This window comes from Salvia hispanica, chromosome 5 (assembly GCF_029641045.1).
Source record: "Salvia hispanica isolate PSC_SH4W2 chromosome 5, Shi_PSC_v1, whole genome shotgun sequence".
NCBI lineage: Eukaryota > Viridiplantae > Streptophyta > Magnoliopsida > Lamiales > Lamiaceae > Salvia > Salvia hispanica.
Window position 1 is genome coordinate 40,474,948 of NC_142696.1, and position 21,852 is coordinate 40,496,799.

Consider the following 21,852-nt stretch of genomic DNA (forward strand, 5'->3'; position numbering starts at 1 on the left):
AATTTTAGTGGAGATGAGTCCACCTTATTAGAGAAAAGAGTGAACTACATAAACTGTACCTGATCTTTCACTTTCGCACATAAATGGTACCTGATCTTTATTTTATATCGTTTTTGGTACCTATTAATCACAGTTTTGGTACCTGATGCAATTTTCACCCTAAAATACCCTCTAAACAAATTCATTTTTCCATTTATGTCATAAAGGATATTTTTGGCATTGACAAAACTAGTACCAAAAGTGATATTATAATACTTTTCTCTCATTCTTTATACTATTATTACTAATTAATATTATTATTATTATTATTATTATTATTTTGATGTTATAAATTAATAATTAATTTATTTTTTAATATCATTTAAATTTATTTAATCTTTATAGTTATAATTATATTTAATTATTATAATAATATTATTTTTATAATAGTAAAAACTAGTAGTAATTAATAAATAATAATTAAGTATTATTCCCTCCGTCCCACTTTAGCAGTCCCATTGACTTTTTTGCCCTTTTTTGTGAAAATGATCAAAAATAGTTAAAGTGGAGAAATGGTAAAGTAAGAGAGACAATTATGTAGGGGAGTGATCAATTGCTAACTCATCACTTAATTGCTAACTACAACTAATTTAAGGCCATAGGATTTTAGAAAATGTGTGGTCTACAATTTGCCATGTGTAATTTTTGTTTTTATTAATAAAAAAAAAGAAAAAAAAATGCCAAATTAGGGTTTTAAATGAAAATGTCAATATAGTATTTCGAAAATATCAACACAATGCTTTGAGAATGTCAACACAATGCTTTAAGAATGTTAACCCATTGCTTATATTGACATTCTACATGTATTATATTGACATATTTTATATAGTATGTTGACATTTCTGCTTTACGAAAAAATTGAAAAATTTTTGAATTTTTTTTCAAATTTTGACGTCGGAACATATGCATGTATGATATCGTTGGAATCCTTATAAAATTATCTTTAATTTGATATATGTTATATGAATTTAACGTTTTGGGATTTCTTTTAAAAGTTAGTTATTACTAAACATGTAGTTAATTGACATTAATACCCCTATTGATATTTTATGGAATTAATCTTATGGCTTTATTGACGTTTTTTATTGATCGTATTGACATTTCGTGGTTGATGATCTAGGCCCTTAATTTGAATATCTAATGGCTATTATTTAGTTGTAGTTAGCAATTAGGTATTGAGTTAGCAATATAACACTCCCCCAATTATGTATATAACACTCTTCTCTATATTATTCTCTCTCTTAATTTACTATTTCTCCTCTTTAACTATTTTTTTTTTATCATTTTTACAAAAAGATGGCAGAAAAGTAAATGAGACTGCTAAAGCGAGCCGGAGGGAGTATTTTATATTAAATTAATAACTACTATTCAATAGAGTCTTAATCAAAATCTAAAATTGTGAATTGTATTCATAATGATAAAGAGTTTAATATTTTTAGTTAGGTGTTTCAATCCTAAAATAAGTATAAATAATTTAATTAAAATATTCAATTGATTTAATTACTTTAAATAATTAATTTAATTAGGTGTTTTGTTATTGATTTATATTATGAATGCAATTAGATGTATGTGTAAAACACTAAAAAGAAAGGAGAAAAAGAAGAGAAAAGAAAAAAGAGGAAACATAAACTAAGGAAAAAAAGAAAGAAGAAAGGAAGATAAAATAAAAGAAAGAAGAAAATGAAGAAAAAAGAAAGAACAATAAACTAAAGAAGAAAATAAGAAATAAGAAAGGAAGGAAAAAAATCACAAATTTGGTTCTATTTAATTGAAATTTCCAAAAATATCCTCCATAACAAAAAAATCACATGTTTGGTACCTAGGGTTATTTTTGTCATGGGATATCAAAAACGATATAAAATAAAGATCAGGTACCATTTTTGTGCGAAAGTGAAAGATCAGGTACCATTTATGTAGTTCACTCTAGAGAAAAAGAAGTTTTCTAAAAATAAAATGAATTTTTATGCTACATCCCAAGTGGAATATGTTATTTTTATGGGACGAAGGGAGTACTATTTTTGGGTTTCTAAACCCATATCATTTTTCCGTACTTATTTTGTAATTATAAGAATAATTTTAAAGTTTGATTTTATCATAAATATTTCGAATAAAATCACTGATTGATGTGATATTTAACTAAAATTAATAGGTTTGAGTTTAATGAAAATAATTGGAAATACTTTTACACGACAGCAACAAATGACCTCAAATGGCCTCCACACAGACTGAATTAGCTCAAAATATCGTGTGCCATTTGATAAGGTCATCTCATCCCATGAAGAGTGTACATCCAATGCATCTTTCTTCCAGCTTGGTAAAGCCTTGTTCATTTCCTCTGCCCCTAAAGGATTGCAGTCAACTATTTCAATCTTTTTAAGTGATTCTTTACAAGCCCAGTGAATCCTATCAGGCACCGTTACATTTTCCCATTGAATATTTACCAATCTGTAGCAATGCTTTAGGCTTAAGCTTTTAAGTGATTTCAAACTCTCACTTCCAACTTTCCATTCCACCAGATCAGTGTCTTCAAGCACAAGAGTATGAAGAGACCAAAATCTTTCCTTCACTTCCCACTTAACCCCTTGAAACGCATAGTTTCGCAGCTTGAGCACTGTAAGACGCGATCTTGCTCATTTCCTCCCACGGATATCCCAACCCACTCAAACTCAGCTTCGTCAAATTTGATGGGAATTTTGGAAATGGAGGAGCAGGAGGAGGAACTATCTCAGAACTCACTACCACACATTTGAGCGATCTCAGTTTTTTGAGACAGGAAACTCGATCGAGGGAGCTCAATAGTTTAACATCATCATCATATGCTAATTCAATTCGAATTCCGAGTTTCTCCAAGTTGGGAACTGCTCTAAAAACCTCCTCACTGCAACTATGAGCACTCACATTTGAAAGTGTGAGTAAACTTTCCAGTGAAGCCCCGCAAGGATTTGGTATGTTACTATCCATGCAATATGTTTCATCTCCTTCATGTTCCATATCTCCACTGGCAAATATGACAGCCCTCTGTATGATTTGATGCTCAAATGGTGACCCACAATCATGAATTGAAGGTTTGTGAGTCGGGATATGGAAGCAGGGAGTTCTCCACTCAAAGTGAGGGCTAGGTACCTCAACTCAACAAATTCTAAAACCTCCAATGGGAACTCATAGAAACGGATTGTAAGAGCATCCAACTCTCTCAGCAACTTCAAACCAGAGCATATGGGAACTGGATATTGATGATAAGGACCATAACAAAGAAGCGAACGCGCAGTTGACGCACAACGAACCTCCACTGACTCACATACATCTTTGATGCTAAACAAAACATTGTTGTGGAAGGACAATCTACTCTGCCCCTCTGTATCTCCTCCTAAACCATCACCAAGAACGTTTAAGACGCGACAGAATTTTGTCTCCCTACCTTCTCCGTTACACAAGTGCCACAACGAAGAATGAAGGCCACAAGTTTTTATATGCTCATCACCAATTGAATCCGGAGATAGACTGCTTTGATATATCATAACCAAAGTATTTGCAACAAGCTCATTTAAACATTCTATTGCACTAAAAGATTGGGATTCATGTGCTTTTTCTTCAAGAAATCCATCTACACTCCACATATTGATCAGCTTAGCTCGAGGAATCTCGTAAATTTGAGGAAATACTCCCATATACAGAAAACATAGTTTTAGCAAGTCAGTCAAATTCTCATAGCTTGAATACAGTATCTTTGATATTCCATCATAAGCATCCATGAAAAGCTGGTGATTTTTCATTGCTGCAACTTCGTTCCAATAGTGCAACGTCCTCTCCTTCGAAGACAAGAGCTCTGCAACCTCAACAATCATAAGTCTCAAATTGATAAGTGCATAGCTCTTCACCAAACACGTTCTCACGCAGAAGCTCCCAACCTTCGAGACATAATCAGGAAATTTACCATCGTGTTCAACTGCTTGCTGCAGCCTGGTTGTGAGCAACACTCGACTTCCATTTCCTTCATATGGAAAAGGCTCCGATTCAAATATTTTGTATTTGCTCGACCATTTGAAGTGTATTTGTTCCATACATCATCTACAACAAAGAGATATCTCTTGCCCTTCAGATTCTCACGCAGGCACCGAGCAATTTCGTGATCTTCACCTTCCGAGAGGAATCGATCGGTCAGATCGGGATTCAGCTTAGCTAGAATGCGCCGCGGGATCTCTTTTAATTGACATTTTCCCCCAATTTTCACCCACGCGCGAAGATCGTAGTGTTCCACGATATCTGAATCTTCGAAAATTTGTGAAGCAAGTGTTGTCTTGCCGATGCCTGCCATTCCAACGAGGACCAAAACTATGGGTGAAATGTGAGATTCTGGACGAGTGAGATGGTATTTGAGTTGTTTGTAATGGTCGAAGAAACCAATCATCTTCGATTTGCGCTCAGAAAAAACGATATTCGATGAAACAAAAACATCTTCTTCTTGGGTGAATATCTTGGGTGAGATGTTTCACCTCCTCTGCGGAGAATTCGATGTAGCGCACGCTGCTTCCAGAAGGCGCGTGCTTGGTCTTCAATGATCGAATTGTGTGTAGTAATTTGGATACTGCGACTTTGATTTGGAGATCCAAACTGGTGGTGGTGCGCAAGAGCAATTTCCTGGCGATTTGTTGAGAGGAGTGGAGTTGGTGGTATGCGAATTCCAAAATTTGATGAGTTTGGGGAGCCAGCGAGACAGGATTGTTTATGAGGTCGTCGATGGTGAGCTTGAGTGATATGAATGCATCCAAAGCCATTTCACTCTCTCAATCTCAGATCTAACCTGAACTGAAACACCACACTTTCCTTGCTTTTCAAACATCAAAATTGATTTTTTATTCCCACTTCAAAATCATATCTTTAAAAATTCTTATGAGTTCCTCCCAAACACTCTCATGCCTTGATCCAAATATTATACTTAGCGATGTCAATGTAGCCCGCAAGCCGTGGGCTGGCCCGAATAACCCGCCAAATTTTCAGGGTTAGGGCTGAAAATTTCTAGCCCGATAAAATTACAGCCCGATTAGCCCGCACCCGATTAACCCGCAACCCGTTAGGGCCAGACCCGAAAACCCGATGGGCTGGCCCGAAAACCCGATAAAATTTCTATCGTTCTATTTGTTTGACTATAATTCGACACTTCATTGATTATTTTATAATATAGATTACTAAACAATAACTTTTATTTTTATATATTAAATATATAAATTATATGTTAAATTTTTATTAACATAATAATAGATATATAAATTAGAAACTTCAAATTCACTAAAAAATATATTTAAATTTCTAAAACATGCTTTAAAATTTCTTGATGTTTATGTTTTATTGTACATAAATCTCAAATATTAGTATTTGATCATGTTTATGTTTGAGTTTAAGCATATATATCAAATTTATCATAATTAAATATTTTACATTCTATAAATATAACTAATTTTCACTATTATTTATAGGATTGAACGCATGTTAATTTTATCGGTAGCAACCCGATTAGCCCGTTGGGCTAGCCCGAAACCCGAGCTTTTAGGGTTAGGGTTGAACTTTTGTAACCCGAATAAATTACAGCCCGATTAGCCCGCACCCGATTGACCCGCAACCCGAATAGGGTTGGCCCGAAACCCGGTGGGCTGGCCCGATTGACATCCCTAATTATACTCATCTCCCCTTTTAGGAATGCTCAAAATTATTTACACATGCATTAATTATATATAAAAGTCTATATTTGCATTATTAAAATCTGAAGTGATTGACCTATGCTGTATCATTGAATAGCGAGCAAGTCTGGACTCCATAAGCTGTGCATTTTGAAGAATTCAAAGAAGTATAGGAAGAGATGGCTTATGCTGCTGTGATTTCTCTTAGGCACACCATGGAACGCCTTGCATATTCTTCTCCAGAAATCATTACTCCTTTATACAAGAAAGTGCATTCGCTGCAGCAAAATCTCAAAAGACCGAGAACCAGCAGCAGCACGTTGATGGATGCCATCGATGCAAAAATCCGAGATGTAGTATCGAGATTCGAAGACGTATTTGAATCATACGTCTCAGATGAAGTAGCTTCGCAGCTGCAAATCTTTGGAGACGAAGTTAAACTCTCCCTAGATCTGCAGAATCTGAAACCAGAGATTGATTTCTTCATCGCCGCGTTGAAGAAGATGGAGGAAGAATACATCAAAGAGCTGGAAAAACCATTATTGCCTGATGATGAAGAAGAAGATAACGATGATTCATCCACAGCTGATTTTGGTGGAGAGAAGTCGGCGATCTTCGGATTATCGGACGTGTACAATGAACTCAGAGATCAACTCACTGTAATCGAACAGTTGCTCAGATTCAAAGCTGTGGCGCTCGTTGGAATGGCTGGCTTCGGTAAGACTACTCTTGCTCGGAAATTTTTTGAAGATCCTTTGATTTTAGATTACTTTGAATGCCACGCATGGGTGAAAGTAGGGAGAAAATGTCGATTGGAAAAAATCATAAGGCACATTCTAGCACAATTGGATTCTGATAGAGGTGAAATGTGTGATATGGACGAAGAGATGGTAGCTCACTCCTTGAGAGAGAGTTTGAAGGGAAAGAGGTTTCTCATTGTGTTGGATGATGTATGGGAAACTAATCTCTTAGTAGAGATTGCAAAGTTGTGTCATTACGACAAAGATGGAAGTCGAATCTTGCTCACGAGTAGGCTACAGCATGTTGGGGGACGAGGCGTAGCAGACTTGCATATGCGTTTGCTGAATAAAGAAGAAAGTTGGGATCTTCTTCGAGAGAAGGTGTTTGGGGAAGAATCGTGCTCGTATCAACTTGAGAAAGTTGGAAGGAAAGTAGCGGAGAACTGTGAAGGTCTTCCTCTTATGATCGTCAAGGTTGCTGGCTTCCTATCAAAGTATGGAGAAAAAACAGTGGAATGTTGGAGTGAGGTAATGTCAAGGAAGAATCACAAAGTTTACACTGATGCATACAAGGAAATATGTGAGGTAGTTTTTCCAAGCTATGACAACTTGCAATGGCATTTAAAGGCGTGCTTTCTTTATATGGGAGTTTTTCGTCAAAATTATGAGATTTCCCAATCCAAGCTTATCAAGATGTGGATTGCAGAGGGATTTCTCGAACCTTATAACATCCAAGATTTGGAGCATCACAGCAAGGCGTGTCTGAATGAGCTTGTATCAAATAATCTTGTTATGTTCACCCAACAAAGCTCCATTTCTGTTTTGGAGCAAACTAAAGGAGTCAAGAATTGTAAGCTTCATTCTTGTGTGTGGTATCTGTGCAACAGAGAAGCTATGGAGAACAAGTTTTTCCATGTCTTAAGATACCTTGCTGATGCCCAGGCTGATGGGCTTGAGAGGCAGCGTAGATTGTGCGTTCACAATAGCGTGCTACTTGGTATTAAAGATGTGCACGAGTCAATGGTGGAAAATTGTGGTTCCACTGTGCGCTCTCTGTTGTGTTTTGGTGTGTATCATCAATATCAAGTGACAATATGCTCGTATTTGAGGTTGTTGAGGGTGCTTGATGCCCTTTCAATCCGGATGTACGAGTTCCCAAATGATGTATTGGAACTGGTTCACTTGAGGTACCTTGCCCTCACTTGTGATGGCGAGCTCCCTGGTTCAATATCCAAACTGTGGAACCTTCACATCTTAATTATTCATCGACACTTGGGCATCAAATGGTGTGAAGATCCTTCATATTTGCCTATGGAGATATGGGATATGAAAGGCTTGAAGCATCTTGAGATCATGGGGTGTGACCTACCACATCCTAATGGTGCATTCTTGTGCCACCTTGAAGCACTTTTAAGAGTTAGTTTTGATAGTCTTGCGGATGGCATTCTTGAAGCAATTCCTAATATGAAGAAATTAGGAGTCCAAATATTGGCACCAAATACAGCAAGCTGCTTTAGCCATGTTTCCCATCTGCATAAACTGCAGACACTTAAATGTGTTGTAGTGAATCCTGATTTGGAGTTTGGTTGTGTCCAATCACCTCTTCCTGATTTCTCAAAGCTCCCATTGAGCCTTGTCAAGCTGAGTCTGAGTGGATTCGGATATGAATGGGAATGCATGGGACCAATCGCTTCATTGCCAAATCTTCAGGTGCTCAAGTTGCGAAGCTATGCTTTTCAAGGCCCGAGATGGGAAGTACAAGAGAATGGATTCTTGAAGCTTCAATATCTTAAAATTGAAGACACTGATTTGGAAGAATGGATGATGGGAAAGGGAAGCTTCCCATGGCTTTGCTGCCTAAGCTTGAAACATTGCTACAATTTGCAAGAAATTCACTGGGAATTTGAATCAGGAGTGTTCACAAAGATTGAATTAGTAGACTGCAATCCATTAGGCGTGACATGTCTACAACAATTACGAGAGGCAAGATTGAGAAGCAAGCATTATGTTCCGGATATTTTTGTCCATTCTTCATGGATGCTGGAAAATCAGCGGGTTGGACGGATATTTTTGTCCATTCTTCATGGATGCTGGAAAATCAGCGGGCTTCCAACCGTTAACATCTAGTTCACATTAATAATTTCCTGGACAGTGTACAAGTTACGAAATAACTATATACTCCCTCTGTCCCATTAAAAATGAAACGTTTTCCTTTTTTGATTATCCTATTAAAAATGAAACGTTTCCTTAAATGAAAATAATTCCATCTCTACTTTTTCATTGCTCTTACTTTTTTCTCTCTTCATTAACTCACAAAACAACACTATATAAAATCATGTGCCGAATTCCAAATGTTTCATTTTAAGTGGGACGGAGGGAGTATTTTAGATGGGAAGCTTCCTGCTGGTAAGCCTCGGTTTCTCGGTATTTTTATTTTCAGTGCAGTTTACAAGGTTATGTTGATTTTTGTGTGGAGACGGGAAAATGTTGGAATCAACGAAGAGCTTCGAGATTATATGCGATAACAAAACTAAAGCTCAAAAACTCATGTAAAACAACCTGATAGTTATGGATCATGATCTGTGTCGAGCAACACCAAACATGCGAGTCGAAAGTCACAGGCAAAACAAATACGTTATATACAATGCAGAGCAGCACAATGCCGAGTTGAAGTAGATATATATCAAGACCGAGTGCCACTTAGGTTACATCAGTTTAGATGAGAATTTCACGATTGCTAGCCAATAGGAAGCTATGTTTTCTGAATTTAGTAACACTTATCTATGTAGAGATAGAGGCTCATGATTTATTTTACAAACATAAAAGAGGCATGCCTCTATACACTACATTTGATTTCCACTGATAGCTACCACATACAAAATCAAACAATATCAAAATTCAGTAATAAATACTGATCTCGTGTGACTTAGGTAGTCTCTCAAATATTATCGACACCATCTCCAAATATTGAAAGAGAAAAGGGGGCAATTACCACGTTGAATGTTCGAGCATTTAGTTTATCGATATGCTTCATCTCATAATCACCCTCCTATAATCATCACAGACATAATATAGGCCCATTGGATTTAGCAAGTTTAATGTCATACATTTATTTTCAAACCATAAATAGTAAGACAGTGAGAGAGTCTCACCATTCTTCCACTGGGTGTACTCAATGGACAAGCAGATGAATACTCGAAACTAGTGTTGGGAAGTATAACGGGTTGTTCACCTATCACTCCGACACCACTGCAGTGCAATAGCAGAGCGCTCAGTTACACGTAGTAAATAAATAATCATCAACAAAGTGAGGGTTCAAGACATGAAAGTTATCAAAACTTACTGGACACTCTCAGTTTTTCCGTTGGCATCAGTTATAATCCAATGCCTTCTAAGAAGTTGTACAGCGTGATCTGAATTATTTGTTATTCTAATCCTATAAGCGAAAAAATAAAGATCTTTGGAAGGCTGGCTTCGACCTTCAATATAAACACTCCTCACTTGAACTCTGATGCCCTGGAAAAGAATGTGATTAAGTAGCTGTATACATGCTATGAATACCCATGCCTGGGATAGCACAACACTGGGTGAACCAGAACCAGAACCAGAAAGCAGAACACAATACGATCACCAAAATACATCTAGCTCCACAAAATTCATCCATTCAACTAAAGAAAAAGTAAAATTCTATGACCAAAATCCCCCATAAGATGATCAGGTTTATCAGATGTATCAAGTTATACGTTATACTCCCTAAGTTTCTAATACCTCGTGATTTTTTTTAAATGCACATGGCACATTCAAACGGGGCCTTATCAATTGAATATTAGTGGGCCAAATAGATCGAGCTATACACTAGCCTAAACACAGTGATTATATGTACTGAATTATTTAATGATGCAAAAAAGTGCAGCTTCAAGAGAAGCAAAGCAATGAGTTTCAGAAAATTTTGCCTCGTGCATGGAATTCTGCAAGCTCATATGACAGAGTATATTAGATCTGATCAGTAGTTAGAAAATCACTAGTGACTACAGTGATAGATCCCCAATTGAGAAAAGAATTCAGCTTAGGTTGCAGATCAAAGAACTTACATGCCAGCATGAACTAAATGACTATAGTGATAGATCCCCAATTGAGAAGCCTATTTTATTAATATATCCCTCCAGATACAAACTGACAAAATAAAATAAATGAATGATACTGCCATACCAAGGTTGTTGCATCACTTGAGCACTTCAAGAGAAAATGAGGTGCAATTTCCTTAAGCTCATCACGATAATTAGCTGCATCCTGGAGATAAATAAAAAGAAGCTAATGTGTGTCTAATTGTAACACAAAGAACGAAAATGTTGTAGCTGCAAGAGTGGGTGTGTACCTCGAATCTTTCCTCTGCAATGGCCTCTTTTAACAATCTTCGGAGACGCAAAACTGGCTCTTCATCCTCAAATAATTTCAAGGAATCACGAATTCTAGCAGCTTCTTTGTAATCCTAAATCAATATTAAAAAGAAGAGATAAAACACTAACAGTAAAAGACCAGCCCCTATCAGAAATTACACCAGAGCATTCATTTCTTGGGCAACTATCCTATTCAAACTTAATAAAACTATTAAGGGGGGTTTACTTTGGGTAATAACTTGGATTAACAATACTTAGGAATGGGTATTTAAAGGACTACACAATCCAACAAGACTCCAAGACACTATTAAGGGGGGTTTACTTTGGGTTATAAATTGGATTTACAAAACATAGGATGATAGGAATGGGCTACACAATCCAACAAGCCTCAAAGACACTGTCAACACATGCACAGATTGGTGAAATAATTGTGCTCATCTTTAGTCACTAACTTAAGGAATTGTCATACTCCACCATTATTCTAGCCACGACTAAAGTATTCCATTGATCCAACAGTGTCAACAGGGCAAAAGCTTTCGAATAGATCAACAAGCAGGCAGTATTGCCTATTTTGTGTACATATTGGTCACTTCATACTTCATATTGTCCACATTAATCGCTTATATCCCCTTCTGCAAACCATATTAATAATATATGCCTTATTCTAGAGAAAATAGTTTACCTAAATCTATTAGCATCCATCCATGACTCAAACATATTCACAATGAATAGACATAGCCAATATTCACAATTAATAGACATAGGCAATGGGAGATGCAGAAATTTTTCTGGCCAGCACAACAAAACATGATAATAAATCAAGTTTACAAATTAAACATAGAGTGAAGGCACTCACGCGTTCACTGCAGTTATACATTTAAACTTCAATTTAGTGTCCAAACATTATATGCTATCTAGTTTTCAGTATCAAAAACATATAGATACACATAAAAAAAAGCATATATATAGTACACACAAATACGTATAACTGATGTTACACTTTGTGAGGGGCAGCAACCTCACACACCAAATCCGCCATTGGACAAAGCTAACGAAGAAATGATTTCATCAATTCAAAACACTACAATATCAATAAATTTACCACGAGTGTGCTACTTAAGCATTGGATTGAAAATAACAGAAACAATCAGAGAAATGCGCGAATAAGAAATATTGAATCTACCTCAGATTTGGCAGCTACTTCCAATTGCTGCTTCAGCAAGGCGTACGTTTCGGTTCGAGAGAAAATCGAGCTCTGATTGGAGTCCTGAGCCGAGCCTGAACCTGAACTCTGACCGGATGTACAGCAAGCCACGGTACGAATCAACCGCAAATTGCAATTTTTGGCAATGCTATAAGTACTGAGCCTACTGGGAAACGACAGTGAGTTGAGATCCATAAGCGCCTTAAAGTTGAGACTGTGCATCATTGTTTGTGAAATTCCCTCTTTTTCACAAATTTGTTTTGCTGGAATCAATTCGAGCTACTATTATCCACGCAAAGGGAGAACAGCTGGCTCGTTTAATGAAGTCACGATGGGCAATTGGGATATTTCGAAAGTGATGGTGCAGTGAAATTTAGGCATTTGTGGAGGAGATGAAGCTCAAGTGCATTGATGGAACGCGTGTTGGATTGTGATGGATTTTGTATGATGGACTCTGGATTTTGGGCTTTGCTTGTTTTTTGACGTATTTTGGGCTTTGCCAATAGAAAAATGAGTGTTCACATTGATTTCATAATATCAACTTTATTAAGGTCGGCCCTAAAATTAATTATACGTGATATTCTTCCGAAATTAAATTATTAAATACTAGTAGTATTTATTCAATATGTCAACTCCAACTAAACTGTAGTATTTTGTAAGTACGTTCTATAGAATCAAACATAGAATTGCCACTTCTTCTTAAATACTGAAAATTTATTACTTTTATTCAAAAATAGAGAATTGCCAACATATTATTAATCACTCAACCAACTTTTTCACTTTTCTTGAATTTTGTTTGATGGGTGTGCCTCCATTAACATCTTGATATGATGTAGCAATATTTCATGCCTGAAATCTAGTAGTTTCCAACCAAACAGAACCTAAAAGTAAAATGGACTATGTTTACCTTATTTTGCATCTTTCCCTATTTCCTATAGTTATACTTATAATACAACGTGTTTGTTTGAATCCTAGCTATTTAGATCTTGAAATTCAATGAATATGTGTATGTGTATTAATTAAGAGGTTGGTTGCACTTGCATACCAGTACATCTATGTATATTACTATGAGAATGGATGCATAGGTTGTAGTGGATTGAATCGGAATGATAAAATTAAAATGATAATTCTAGCACACCATGAATTATTATACATGAAAACACACCTAACCTACTCAATCTCAATGTGATATGTTGGCAAAATATTAATGAGGTTCATCATATAACATGTCAAACTATCGTCTTTAATAATCTTTTCGAGTTCGGATTGCTTCACACATTTCATTACTTCTCATCAGTAATCTTTGGTTTCAGAAAAATAGGATATTAATGAATTTTAGAATACCTCAAAATAAATAAACGTGTAAATCATGTTCTATCATGGAGTAGAATATAAATCTATGTATTTCTATACTATGGATCAACTATCCTTGAAAGTGGTGGTCGATTTAAAAAAGAATATTAAGATTAATCAAAGTTTGGCTTATTAATCAATCCACCGTTGTCTCCTCTAGAAAAAAAAAGATTAATCAAAAGTCTGGCATTGGCATGACTGGCTAATTAATCAATTTTCTTAAAGTTGGCGTACAATTACCTAAAAAAGTTCTACATAAATACACTGAATAATTGAACATATACTTTGAATTACATTTAATTCTCTTTCCATTTTCTTAGTTTTGGTAGGGGACCCCCAAAGTTGATATTTTATGAACTGTGATCTATGACTCATAACTTGTTCACCAAATCAATTATATACAACATAGGTACAACGTAATTATGTAATACTATAAAATAAAAAAAATTATTAACTCCTTACATGGGAAACAAATCAAACAATATGCGGTGATGCCACTCTTAATTTATTTTTTCATAACATAAAAGTTCAGGCAAAGAAATCGACTCTTGCAACGCCAAATAACGTTAATCATGATTAACGTCATGACAATCTATTAAATCAAGTAGTATCAAATTGATTTGTACTAGCCCTATATTTTATGTTCATATTTAAAATATTTGAGACGTGTCACGTGAATTGCACTTATTATAGGTCAGTTGGAATTGAGTGCCTTGAAGCCGACCACCACCACCGAAGACATCACAACGCAATAAAGGAGAAAAACCCCATAAATCCTCATGTCATCATGCTTATTTTCTTTGCATCCATTTCGATAATATTATTCTACTATTAATTATGAGTATTAAATAGCAATCGACGAACCTAAGCAATCAATGGTTTGGTATCTCCCCTAGAGATGTTTAGTAGTAGTAATTTCATAATTTGTTAATTGACTTATGTGAGTAGATTACTTACAAATAGGTAAATCTCAAACCTAATATCATTTAATTTGACCCTTTCATTATGGTCTAAATAAATAAACCCCACACCTAATAAAATGATAAAATCCACACACAATCTTTTCTTTTGTGCACCCACGATGCTTCCTATGTTAAACCAAACAAAATTGAGTTGTGCATTTAGTCAAATAAATAAAGAATGAGAACAAAATGAAAATATATCAAAACAAGACATAAATATTTTAACCTTCTTCCTATCAAGATTGTAGTTTATGATAGTTTTTAAATCATTATCCCAATTGTGGTAGTATCAATTAAGTGTGACATTTAATTTGTGAAACGGTTGCGAGATGAGTTTTTTTGAGACTTCTAGTTCTAGAATACTCAATCTATTAATTAAAATAAATGATTATTAGTAGTATATGAGAGCTAAGAAAAAAAAGAGTAGGTATATATTTTTAAGGTGGAGAAAAAGATAATTAATGGGTTGTAGATTTAGTGATAAAAAAAGGAAAAGTGAGAAGCAAATATTACTGGTTTGGGGAAAACGAAAAGAAAGGTGCCAGACAGACAGAAAAACCAACCAACAGGGATGAGAGAGAATACCGAAAGATGGAGAATAAGATTTCTTCAACAATGACGAGAAGTCATCATCTTCTCACTCTCCCACCATTTCTTCTCACACCAACACCACCGAATGGAATCGTTTTTTTCCTTAACCCGAACGACAATAACAACTACATATCTTCCACCACCACACACTTTCATTATTATTGCCATCCATTTTTCTTGAACCAAATCAACAAGATTCTTTCTGGCTTTCCTCTGCATATTGGCCATCTAAATCTCAGCTGAGTTTTTGGTCAGGACCCCTCTTTTTCTTGATCACATGATTCGTGTGAATTTTGCCCTCTTTTTCCCTTGATTTATGAGCTGATTTTTGTGTTTTGGTGTTGATGGGATCTTCATTTTCTGTTTATTATTGGTTGTGTTGATCTTGAGCATCATCAATTTGTTGATATTCATTCAATCAGGTCTTGGAATTAGGATTTTTTTTTACTTCATTTGTTCTTGATGCCATTGTAGGTCTAGGTTTCTGATTGATTTTGATCAAGATTGATTATCATATTTGATGCATTACAGTGTGATTTGCAGGAAGATGTTAGGAGGAAATTTTCATGGTGTTGCGGAGGGGAACCACCCCCGGTACAATAAAACGACATCGCCTCAGCTTCAGTTGATTGGACATGGTGAGGATGTGTTCTGGCTTCGTTAGAAAATCGAAGAACCCGCTTCTAGTTTTAACTTAATGTATTGCCATTGATGATTGATCTTTAACTTGTCCATTCATATCTAGTCTGGTGGCCTTGCATCCTAAAGAGAGACAGTGATCATTTGGGATTTTAGAATGTGGTTTTGCACTATAATGTTTCTATCTTTGAATTAACTGAAAACCGAAAGAATTGGTGTTCATGTCTGTTCAATCCTGATCATTGAGCGTGTAACGAATGTGTCTGATAACACTGCATTGTTAGATGTCCAACTGCCTTCCATAGTTTTTGGTAAGTCACGTACATTCCTCTGATTTAGTGACTCGTGAAAGATGTATGAAAGTTATTGCCTTTCTCCTAAAGCATCGGGTCTAGTTGATAGATTACATGCTTACACAAGTTTGAGTTTAAGCTTGGGGTTCAATTACATTTAGTTTGTCGTATGAAGGTGGTAAATTGGCGATGGCAGCGTGGTACTGCTTTGGTTCATGTTTCTACACTTTTAGAAAGGGCTTATTAATTTGCAAAGGAAGGGCTTCATTCTTTTTTTTCCCCTTTCCCTGAATTACTCAAGTGCTCCATCGACACGTAGCTTCCTTTTGTTCATACATCTTCTTCACGTGCTATACGTGGTCAGGCAATAATAACCTCCCTGGTTTCTGAACAGTTCAATGCCCTTGTTGAAGATGGAAACTCTTTACGTTGCACTTTCAATTTCATCTTCTTTCTACTTCTAACACATGAATTCGTTTTCCTCTGACATCATCTTTGGTTGCACATAATATGTCTCACCTAAAGTATCATGTATGTATCCTTGTGCAGTTCCAACTCAGTACCCTGGTGGCCTTGGCGTGATGAACTGCGTAAGAAATGAGTGTGCTCCCTCTGACAGTCGCCCTTGCAAACGAGTTAGGGAAGAAGAAAGTGTGTATTTGCAGCAGAAGCTTGACATGTCTGCAAATACCAACCTTCACCTCAACAAACCTAGCCATACTGGACTCCTTTTAAATCCCACACCAGTATCGCCGGGTCTCAGACTTTCAAATGAGAAAGAAGAGCGTAGCTCCTATGTTACTTCAACCAGTGAGAATCTGACAAACGCCTTCCCTTTTGGTCTTTCTCTGGGTAATACTGTTAAACATGAGATGGACCGACAAATGGAAGAACTCGGGCAGTATATCAAGCTTCAGGTATATCCAAATTTTTCAACATTCCAACTCTTTATATAGTCATCTCTAATCTCTCCCTTTATGTGAGCAGGAAGAGAATATCCTGAAGGGTGGAAGAGAGATAAACAAAAGGCACACAATTTCCTTGCTGAATGCATTGGAGAAAGGAGTGAGCAAGAAACTACACGAGAAGGATATGGAAATAGAGAGCATTAACCACAAGAACAAGGAGTTGGAGGACAGAATAAAGCAGGTGGCCATGGAAGCTCAGTCATGGCACTACAAGGCAAAGTACAACGAGTCGGTGGCCAATGCACTGAAGAGCAATATCCAGCAGCTCATGGCGCAGGGCACGGCCCATGGCAATGAAGGGTTCGGGGACAGTGAGGTAGACGATGCTCTGTCTTCCTTGAAGCAACCCCCCGGCATGATCTGTAGCTCGGAGAATCCGGATCACCTTAGCCATCATCGGCTAAAATGCAGATGCTGCAAGAAGAAGCAGGTTTCGATCTTACTGTTTCCGTGCAGACACCTGTGCCTGTGTGCAGAATGTGAAGGATTTGTTGAGGTTTGCCCTGTCTGTCAGGTGATGAAGACTGCTAGCTTCCCTGTAAAGTTGTAAATGGTGAAGTTGTAGAGCACTAGCAATCCTCATCACCTCTCTCTCTCTAATACTAATATAGTATCAAGAATTGTTTCTATATTGATGTAATGAAAATCCACTCTTTTGTTCAGTGGAGTGATTGATGGTTATATTTGCAATGAAAGATTCATTTCTGCTCTAATTTAAAGGAATTTATTCGATTCAGTATGCAATGTTTCATACTTCCTCCACAGCAGGAGTGCATTGCTCTCACAGCAATAAAATAAAATAAAATAATAAAATATTAATTTGATTTAAATATTATGCTGTGAGAGCATGGCACCACATCAGCCCCAAAAATGTAGAGTAATTGATGCCGTCAGTTAGATTAAAATGTTTCTTTGCTCATTTATTACTTCTCTTATTTCCTAATTTTAGTCTATCTACCATTACTTGTCTAATTTGACGTTTATTTAATATGGTAGTTTAAATTTTTCCACCTTATATTATCTCACATTTCTTACTCCTAAGCAGCCGAAAAACAAGACCATATTAGTGGATGTGAGACTACAAGATTAAGGGAATAGGACTACTATTTGTCTATCATTATTTATTTTATCTTGTCCGTTCATCATTATTTCTCTTAGTTTATTTTTATTATATATATGTAAAATTTTTAATTTATATTTTATTAAAATTTTCTAACTATATTTCTTTCTACTCCCTCCAATCCATAACAATAATTTTCTTTTTCATTTGGATCCATCCCACAAAATAAACCTTTTCTATTTAAATTTATAAGATTAGCCTCGTTTTCTCCGTGAATAAAATGAATATTGGTTGTGGGACAGGGGGAGAGTAGGAAAATTGATATAGTAATGGTATGTTGGAAGAAATATGGATCCCCTATTTTGTGAGTGTCGGAAATGCCGAGAATATCCCTGACGTATACGTACAAAAATTGTTGAGTCTATAATACCCTTCACACTGTCACCAACTCTTCTCCCTTCTCGACGGAGCCTCCGACGTTCCTCTCTTATATTCACACACTCACTCCCACACAATTCCTCCATTGATCCGAGTGAAAATGCAGAGCACGGCCATCACATTCGCGCCTTCTCTTTCTCTCTCCTCCCGTCCCCGCAGCCTCCCCGCTCGCGGCCTCAACTCCATCGCCGCCCTCCCCCATGGAAACTTCCATTTCCCCGGTGCCTTTTCTGCATCGGCCCGAAAATTGAGCCCGATTAGCTGCTCGCTGAAGCAGAATGGGTGGGTGGCCGGCCCGAATCCGGGACCCCCCGAGCCCGAATCTGATGGGCTTGTGTCTCGCGCCACGGCGGAGAGCGCTGGGCCGGCGGAGATCCCGAAGCCGAAGAGCTCCGCCATGGATACGGTGGTGCTCGGATCTCTGTTCGGGCTATGGTACCTGTTTAACATCTACTTCAATATCTATAACAAGCAGGTAGTTGTTGCTCTCTATTTTGTGCTCTGATTTATGTATTTCTTCTCCTTTAATTTCTGCATGTTTGGGCAGATTCCGATTTGTAATTGTGCCTGATTGCTCAATGTTTATTAAATCTGAGCAAAACAAATTTGATTTTGGTTGTTACACTGCTTTGTGCCTTAATTCTTTTCCGATTCCTTTATGTTGAAGTGATTTTTACAGCAATTATTTAAGTCTATTGTTTTTTGTTTATTTATGTTGTTTCCCTTTTAGGATGTATTTTAGGAGTAGAAAGAATTTAGGGAGTATCTATAGTGCATTGTACCTTTACTCATTTTTTATCCTTTATGTTGAAGTGGTTTCCGGGAAAGATCTTAGCTTTCTGTCTCATGCTGCTTTATGTTGCTTTTTTTTTTCCTGGCTGTATGCTGCGAGCTAGAGCTAGGAAGAATGTGGCTTTAATGGCAATATCACACTAGATGAATTTTTTTGTTATTTTGAGTTGCCTCAGAGTTTGTTTGCTGTTGAGTGCGATTTCAGTAAAATGGTTTTGCATACATGGATCATTTGCTGTTTATTATGTATTTAGTGTTCTTAAAAACATTTGTTTCAGATTAAACACATCTCATGTCAGTGGATATTCATTTTCCCTTTTGAGGGAATTGATGTAATGATTTGGGATTTTACTAAAGGAGTATGTAATTTTAAGATGATGATTATTTTGTCGAAGCTCTGAGCTTGTGGAAGTCAGATATCATCTAAATCCATTTATTTAGTGTGGTGTTACTAATGTATGTGATGATGATGATGACGATCATGCTTTTATGTTAGGTTCTCAAAGCTTTTCACTACCCAATGACGGTAACCCTTGTGCAATTTGCTGTCGGAACTGTGCTTGTTGTTACAATGTGGACTTTGAATCTGTACAAACGGCCTAAAATCAGTGGATCCCAGGTACTTCTTGAACACTCCATGGATATATTCAAATCAGTTTATTGACATAAGCATTAACTATGATTCTGGGTCCAAATTTTGCAGCTTGCTGGAATTCTTCCATTGGCCATGGTTCATACGCTAGGCAATCTCTTCACCAATATGAGTCTTGGAAAAGTTGCTGTTTCATTCACTCATACAATCAAAGCTATGGAGCCTTTCTTCTCTGTGGTCCTCTCTGCCATGTTCTTGGGAGAGGTGAGATGTCCCCGTTCTCTTAAATATATTCAAATATGCTCTATTGGTAGCATACAATATCTTTGTGAAGGTCAATTTGTTTTCACTTAATGGCATTTGGTTACATAGAACGTGGCTGCCTGTTTCCTTTGTTGTGTTCTTTGATGTTTGGATTATGCGGTTTATGATATCTTACTTTGCCTTGACCTCTCTTTTGCAGTTCCCAACACTATGGGTAGTTTCATCCCTTATGCCAATTGTTGGTGGAGTAGCTTTGGCATCGATGACTGAGGCCTCTTTCAATTGGTAAAGAATCATGACATATTGCTACTAAATCACTCATCAATTTTGTCATTGCCTTTATCCAAAATTATCAGCTTAGTTATATCCTCACAATCTTTGTTTTTTTTTGAAGGGCTGGATTTTGGAGTGCCATGGCCTCAAATTTGACAAATCAATCGCGCAACGTCCTTAGCAAAAAGTTTATGGTAAAGAAAGAGGTATGTTTTCTACTTAAATAACAGTGTGTTTTTATAGAGTCCTGAAGAGTGATAAGTGCCTGAGGTGATCTTTTACAATTTGTTCAACTTTTCTACTGGCTTAATTTCCCTAAAAGTATGTTGTTTCAATATCTGCTTCTTGTGCTCGGTAAAATGGATTAGGGATTTTACATACTTTCTGTCTGCTTTTCCAGAATAGTGCTTCATTTCAATTCCTCTTCACGCAGGATTCCTTGGACAATATCACTCTGTTCTCAATCATTACCATTATGTCCTTCTTCTTGATGGCACCTATCGCCTTTTTCATGGAAGGCTTCAAGCTTACACCTGCATACCTTCAGGCTACTGTAAGTATATACAGAAAGCAGGACATTCCTTATCAGTATATGAAACATGCATTTGTTAATTGCAAATTTTTCACTGTTAATTTCTTCTAGACATGACCAGTGACGTTTGCTAACGAGTGTACGTTATGTTTTGTCTTTTCTTTTGGCAGGGGGTGAATGTCAATCAGCTCTACACTAGATCTCTCATTGCAGCTCTCTGCTTCCATGCATATCAACAGGTACTCATTGTCGGTGTTTGTTCTTATAGTTAATCTAGCTTTTTGGAAAATGTTAACTTATAATGTTGCTTAAGTGCTAAAGAGAGCTGTTGGTGCAGGTCTCGTACATGATATTGCAGCGTGTATCTCCTGTCACCCATTCCGTAGGAAACTGTGTTAAGCGAGTGGTGGTGATTGTAACTTCGGTTCTCTTCTTCCGCACACCCGTCTCACCTATCAACTCCCTAGGTACGAACGAACGACTACTTTGGGATAAGATAAGATGAAATAGTTGAATTGAACAATTTTGAACTTTTTGGATGGTGGGATGCAGGTACTGGAGTAGCCCTTGCTGGAGTGTTCTTATATTCGAGGGTGAAGCGCATCAAGCCAAAGCCCAAGACGGCTTAAGGTGTTGGTGTTAGGATCAAATTTTTGTTGGTAGACTAGAAAATCAACCATTGTTGTACGTTTGCTTGCTTGTCATGAGGAGTTGTTTGACGGTTTTTGCTACTCTGTTTTCTGTCTTTCCCTACTAATATCGGAAAATTCTTTCATGAATATCTTGACTACTAGAAATGTAATGATTTGGTTTTGCTCTTTTGGGGTACTTGTCTTAGTTTTTATACTCCAGTCACCATTAATTGTGACATGTTTGCAAAATTCCGACTTCAATGAACCCTAAACGCAATGAACAATCTATTTATAATTTAAAAGGAATTATTACATAATCAATTCTAAAATTAAAAATAAGCTAAGGAGAGTAAATTTTAGAAACAACTGTAAGAAAAATGGAGCATTCGTTACCATGCTTCAAAATGT

General features: G+C 36.7%; 4 protein-coding genes and 1 pseudogene across 6 annotated transcripts; 3 read left to right on the forward strand and 2 right to left on the reverse strand.

Moving 5' to 3' along the window:
- Positions 1–2,171: 2,171 nt before the first annotated feature.
- On the reverse strand, positions 2,172–4,919 carry LOC125189344 (putative late blight resistance protein homolog R1A-10; annotated as a pseudogene).
- Positions 4,920–5,841: 922 nt separating this feature from the next.
- On the forward strand, positions 5,842–8,945 carry LOC125189342 (putative late blight resistance protein homolog R1A-3). The gene has a single exon (XM_048086627.2). It carries the CDS (start codon positions 5,894–5,896, stop codon positions 8,579–8,581), a length of 2,688 nt encoding a protein of 895 aa, XP_047942584.1. The 5' UTR covers positions 5,842–5,893; the 3' UTR covers positions 8,582–8,945.
- A 124-nt stretch (positions 8,946–9,069) lies between these two features.
- On the reverse strand, positions 9,070–12,442 carry LOC125191285 (uncharacterized). The gene is made up of 6 exons (XM_048088799.2): positions 12,035–12,442; positions 10,830–10,943; positions 10,664–10,744; positions 9,798–9,970; positions 9,607–9,703; positions 9,070–9,503 (listed from the first exon to the last, which is right to left on the reverse strand). The coding sequence occupies exons 1-6, from the start codon at positions 12,278–12,280 to the stop codon at positions 9,393–9,395; spliced, it is 822 nt and encodes a 273-aa protein (XP_047944756.1). The 5' UTR covers positions 12,281–12,442; the 3' UTR covers positions 9,070–9,392.
- A 2,440-nt stretch (positions 12,443–14,882) lies between these two features.
- Positions 14,883–17,574, forward strand: LOC125186740 (E3 ubiquitin-protein ligase BOI-like). 3 transcript variants are annotated; one of them, XM_048083185.2, is made up of 4 exons: positions 14,883–15,211; positions 15,493–15,599; positions 16,443–16,810; positions 16,881–17,574. In XM_048083185.2, exons 2-4 carry the CDS (start codon positions 15,509–15,511, stop codon positions 17,409–17,411), a joined length of 990 nt encoding a protein of 329 aa, XP_047939142.1. In that variant the 5' UTR covers positions 14,883–15,211; positions 15,493–15,508; the 3' UTR covers positions 17,412–17,574. The 3 variants fall into 3 exon arrangements, with proteins under 3 accessions (XP_047939142.1, XP_047939141.1, XP_047939143.1); XM_048083184.2 differs by having other exon boundaries at positions 15,505–15,599; XM_048083186.2 differs by lacking the exon at positions 14,883–15,211 and adding an exon at positions 15,220–15,383 and having other exon boundaries at positions 15,505–15,599.
- Positions 17,575–18,317: 743 nt separating this feature from the next.
- On the forward strand, positions 18,318–21,630 carry LOC125186015 (triose phosphate/phosphate translocator, non-green plastid, chloroplastic-like). Its single transcript, XM_048082315.2, has 9 exons — positions 18,318–18,834; positions 19,648–19,770; positions 19,855–20,007; positions 20,207–20,292; positions 20,402–20,486; positions 20,714–20,833; positions 20,983–21,051; positions 21,150–21,279; positions 21,365–21,630. Exons 1-9 carry the CDS (start codon positions 18,460–18,462, stop codon positions 21,439–21,441), a joined length of 1,218 nt encoding a protein of 405 aa, XP_047938272.1. The 5' UTR covers positions 18,318–18,459; the 3' UTR covers positions 21,442–21,630.
- The last annotated feature ends 222 nt before the right edge of the window (positions 21,631–21,852 follow it).

Coding starts and splice junctions, on each gene's coding strand:
- LOC125189342 (XM_048086627.2), top strand. CDS start 5,894: ATGGCTTATGCTGCTGTGATTTCTCTTAGGCACACCATGGAACGCCTT.
- LOC125191285 (XM_048088799.2), bottom strand. CDS start 12,280: ATGATGCACAGTCTCAACTTTAAGGCGCTTATGGATCTCAACTCACTG. Junction 9,704..9,797: donor GGAAAAACTGAGAGTGTCCA/GTAAGTTTTGAT, acceptor ATTGCACTGCAG/TGGTGTCGGAGTGATAGGTG. Junction 9,504..9,606: donor GTACACCCAGTGGAAGAATG/GTGAGACTCTCT, acceptor TGATGATTATAG/GAGGGTGATTATGAGATGAA.
- LOC125186740 (XM_048083185.2), top strand. CDS start 15,509: ATGTTAGGAGGAAATTTTCATGGTGTTGCGGAGGGGAACCACCCCCGG. Junction 15,600..16,442: donor GCTTCAGTTGATTGGACATG/GTGAGGATGTGT, acceptor ATCCTTGTGCAG/TTCCAACTCAGTACCCTGGT. Junction 16,811..16,880: donor GGCAGTATATCAAGCTTCAG/GTATATCCAAAT, acceptor TTATGTGAGCAG/GAAGAGAATATCCTGAAGGG.
- LOC125186015 (XM_048082315.2), top strand. CDS start 18,460: ATGCAGAGCACGGCCATCACATTCGCGCCTTCTCTTTCTCTCTCCTCC. Junction 19,771..19,854: donor CTAAAATCAGTGGATCCCAG/GTACTTCTTGAA, acceptor CAAATTTTGCAG/CTTGCTGGAATTCTTCCATT. Junction 21,280..21,364: donor CTCACCTATCAACTCCCTAG/GTACGAACGAAC, acceptor GGTGGGATGCAG/GTACTGGAGTAGCCCTTGCT.